We start from the raw sequence: 4,617 nt of genomic DNA, 5'->3' as shown, positions 1-4,617 counted from the left end.
GTTAGTGAAGAAGATATAATATTTTTGGCTCTAACATCATAGTATGCCCTCTTATTTTCATCAAGAGTCCACTGTGAGAACTCTTTAAGAACAGTTTTCCTTCCACTATCTTAATTGGTTTAAAAGGTCCATTCACCACAGCATCCCACACCCTTTGTCCAAGGATTCAAGAAAAATTTTCATTCTAATTTTCCAAAAGGGTAGTTTTCACCAGCAAACAAAGGTGGCCTGTTAATGGATGCCCCTTCCGCAAAGGTTTGAGATGTACTAGAATATCAGGATCATTCTAATCGATTATCGTGCGATTAACCAGCTCTTGTGCCAATTGTTAAAACAAATTTGTCTAATATCTTAACCAAGAAGGGAATCTAAATTGGTTAATGAGTCTTCACTTGGTTGAGTTGAATCTTGAAAGAATCTTTAAGTCTTATAACCCAATTAATGAATTTCACAGTTTTGTGTTAATGGACTGTTTAAGGCAATAAGAAAGATTGTAAGAGAAGAGATCGATCAAGACACAACAGTTTATACTGGTTCGATTCAGAAAGAATCTACGTCCAGTCTTCTCCTAAGTAAACCCACTTAGGAGGATTCCACTAACACAATAAAGATCCAAGAATTACAAGAACATCTATATAATTCTAGAACCTAAAAACCAAAGAACTTGATCTACCAATCAAGAACTCCTCCTGGAAGCAATGCATCCACGTAATTGCACCTAGGCCTACACTTCACATAGTGAAGCAACTGTAATCAGAAATACAATAAACCTATTGTTGTGCAGATTTGTTAATTTGCTCCTACACTTCAAACTATATAATGATAATTTTTAATCATATTTAAATAAAAGACAATTATGTAATCTTGTCTTTCTTAATTTAAATATAATTTTTAATCTATCACATCCTTCAAATCACTCACAAACTTCAACAAACTTTACTCTAAATCAAATCACTTTCACCTTTAATCCCCTTAAAGTGAACAAGACAACTTTCACATTCTAATCCACTTGAATTCATCCTCTCACTCTCCCTCCTATCAACGTTGAGGGAGAGAGAAGGGAAGGAAGTGGAAATTCCTCTATTTTTCAATCATCTTAGGTTATTCACTGGTTTGAGGGTGATATCAAGATTACAATTATGTCCGCAATTTATTTTTCAGCTTAATTATGAAAATGATGAAAAATATGGAATTTGGAAATTATTTTTACAAAAAAAGTTAATAACGAAAATTTTAAAATTTTTATAAAATAAGGTTTAAAAAGTAACTATCAATTATAAATTTTTTTATTACATTATGTTATAAATATTTTAAAAAAATATATGCTATTTTGAGTTATACATATTAATATTTTTTCTACAACAAATCAAACTTCATCAAATCACTCACAAACTTCAACAAACTTTACTCTAAATCCATACACTTTCACCTTTAATACCCTTAAAGTGAACAACACAAGTTTCACACTCTAATCCACTTCACTTCATCATCTCCTTCTCCCCCAATCAACGTTGAGGGAGAGAGGGGAACGAAGAGGGAAATTCCTCTATTTTTCAGGGTGATATCAAGATTACAATTATGTCCGCAATTTATTTTTTAGCTTAATTATTAAAATAATTTAAAAATATGGCTTTGAATAATTGTTACAAAAATAATTAATAACGAAAATTTGAAAATTATTATAAAATATGGTTTAAAAAGTAATTATCAATTATCAAATTTTTATTACATTATTTATAACCATTTTTTAATAAAATATGTTATTTCATTTGTAAATTTTAATATTTTTTCTACGACAAATCAAACTTATATAATGATAATTTTTAATTATTTTAAAATAAAGCACAATTTTGTAATCTCTTTTTTCCTTGATTTAAATATAATTTTTAATCTATCACATGCATCAAATCACTCACAAATTTAACAAACTTTACCCTAATTCCACCCACTTTCACCTTTAATCCACTTAAAGTGAACAACACAAACTTCACACTATAATCCACTTGAGTTCATCCTCTCCCTCTCCCTCCAATAAACGTTGATGGAGAGAGGGATGGAAGATGAACACTCCTCTAATTTTAAATCATCTCTGTTATGCAATGGCTTGAGGGTAATATCAAGATTAAAATATATCAACAATTTATTTTTCAGCTTAATTATGAGAATGATGTAAAATTATAGATTTTAAAATTATTTTTACAAAAATAATTCAAAACGAAAATTTGGAAATTGATCTAAAATAAGGTTTAAAAATTAATTATTAATTATAAATTTTTTTATTACATTATTTTATGAATATTTTATAATAAAATCAATTATTTTCATTTATAGATATTAATATTTTTACTACAACAAATCAAACTTATATAGTGATAATTTTTAATCATATTTAAAATAAAGGACAATTTGTAATATTGTGTTTTCTTGATTTAAATATAATTTTTAATTTATCACATCCTTCAAATCACTCACAAACTTCAATAAACTTTACTCTAAATCAAATCACTTTCACCTTTAATTCCCTTAAAGTGATCAAGACAAGCTTCACATTCTAATCCACTTGAATTCATCCTCTCCCTCTCCCTCTTATCAACGTTGAGGAGAGAGAAGGGAAGGAAGTGGAAATTCCTCTATTTACAATCAACTTAGGTTATGCAATGGTTTGAGATGATATGAAGATTACAATTATGTCCGCAATTTATTTTCAGCTTAATTATGAAAATGATGAAATAAGTAATTATTAATTATAAAAAATTTTATTACATTATTTTATAAATATTTTTTTATTAAAATATGTATTTTCATTTGTAGATTTTAATATTTTTCTACAACAAATCAAACATATATATTGATAATATAAAATTATATTTAAAATAAAGGATATTTTGGTAATCTTATTTTTCCTTGATTTAAATATAATTTTAATCTATCACATCCATCAAATCACTCACAAACTTTATCAAACTTTACTCTAAATCCATCCAATTTCACCTTAAATCCACTTAAACTAAACAATACAAACTTCCCACTATAATGCACTTGATGTCATCCTCTCCCTTTCTCTCCAATCAAATTTGAGAGAGAGGGGGGGAATGGAGAAATTACTCTACTTTTCAATCATATATTGAATGCCATGGTTTGAGAGTGATATAAAGATTACAATTATGTCCGCAATTTACTTTTCAACTTAATTATGAAAATGATGTTAATATATAGCTTTTGAAATTATTTTTCAAAAATAATTAATAACGAATCTATCCTTGGCAGAGGATATTTGTTCTTGATAGTTAACTTGTTGAGTTGCCGGTAATCCACACAAAGCCTGGAGCTGCCATCCTTTTTCTTAACTAGCAACACCGGCGCTCCCCAAGGTGACACACTGGGCCTGATGAATTGTTTCTCTAGTAGTTCCTCAATCTGCTTTTTCAACTCTGCCAGTTCAGCAGGCGCCATTCTGTAAGGTGCTATTGATACTGGCCCTGCCCCAGGTACCAGATCAATAGAGAACTGGATTTCCTGGATGGGGCAATCCGGGTACCTCATCAGGGAACACATCAGGGAATTCCCTCACCACTGCCGTCTCAAGGTGTCCGCCCTCCTTCTCAACATACAGTTGAGTTAAAATGAAGAAACACTGAGATCCCTCCTGGATGGTTTGATCCACTTGCTGTGAGGACATTAGCACAACATCATCTTCTGGGCTGGGAAACATCACTCTCTTCTCTTTGCAATCGATAAGAATGTGATTAGCAGATAGCCAATCCATTCCCAAGATCACATCTAAGCCCTCCAAAGGTAAACAGATCAGATTTACCCGGTATTGGCGCCCCTCAACCTCAACCCGGCATCTAGCACACACGGTCGAGGTTCTGATCGTCCTAGAAGCGGGCGTGGATACCACCAGATCATACTGGAGCTCCTTCGCCGGAAGACTCAACTCCAACACTATAGACTCCGACACAAAAGAGTGTGTCGCTCCCGAATCGTATAGTACACAAAGGCTCCTACCATCAATCATGCAAGACCCAAAGATGAGATTACCTGCTCTGTTCGCCTCTGCGCCCGTCAAAGCATAAACTCGGCCAGCTGCCTGAGGTCTAGCACTTCCTCGTGTCTGTTTGGCTGTGACTGCGTTGAAAGTCTCGGCACTGTGCTCGTGCCAGTAGGGCAATCCCTGATAATGTGACCTTCCTGGCCACATTTATAACACGCTCGCCTATTACCAAGCTGAGGACAAGCGCTCCTCATGTGGGGCCCTCCACACTGAAAACACCGAGGTCTGGGAAAAGGTGCTGAGAGGACTGATGCTGAGGAGACTGAGGTGGCTGTGGTGAGAATCTCCTGGGCCCCTGAGGCGGAGGTCTAGAGTAGGGTTTTCTCCTATCATCCTGTCGGCTCGTGGACCCAGATGGTCCTCCCACCTTCTGTTGAGACCACTGATCTGCCTCATCTGGAGTGGTCTTGCCATCAAAGCGGGATGGATGATGTTTGAGAAAGTCCTCCAAACTCCACTCTTGCACTCGTGGTGGTGGAGCTTGTGAAGATCCAACTGCAGATCGATTCTCTCCTAGCTGCTGTAAGGCTTCCAAGTGCCTCTGTTGGGTGGTCTCTACTGCA

General features: G+C 34.3%; 1 protein-coding gene across 1 annotated transcript; it reads right to left on the bottom strand.

The window, feature by feature from the left end:
* Positions 1 to 3,496: 3,496 nt before the first annotated feature.
* LOC114172224 lies at positions 3,497 to 4,201 on the bottom strand. The gene has a single exon (XM_028056821.1). It carries the CDS (start codon positions 4,199 to 4,201, stop codon positions 3,497 to 3,499), a length of 705 nt encoding a protein of 234 aa, XP_027912622.1.
* Between the last annotated feature and the right edge of the window lie 416 nt (positions 4,202 to 4,617).

This window comes from Vigna unguiculata, unplaced genomic scaffold (assembly GCF_004118075.2).
Source record: "Vigna unguiculata cultivar IT97K-499-35 unplaced genomic scaffold, ASM411807v1 contig_5, whole genome shotgun sequence".
Classification (NCBI taxonomy): Eukaryota; Viridiplantae; Streptophyta; class Magnoliopsida; order Fabales; family Fabaceae; genus Vigna; species Vigna unguiculata.
Note: the sequence above shows the minus strand (reverse complement) of the source record. Positions and strands in the feature narration are given on the sequence as shown.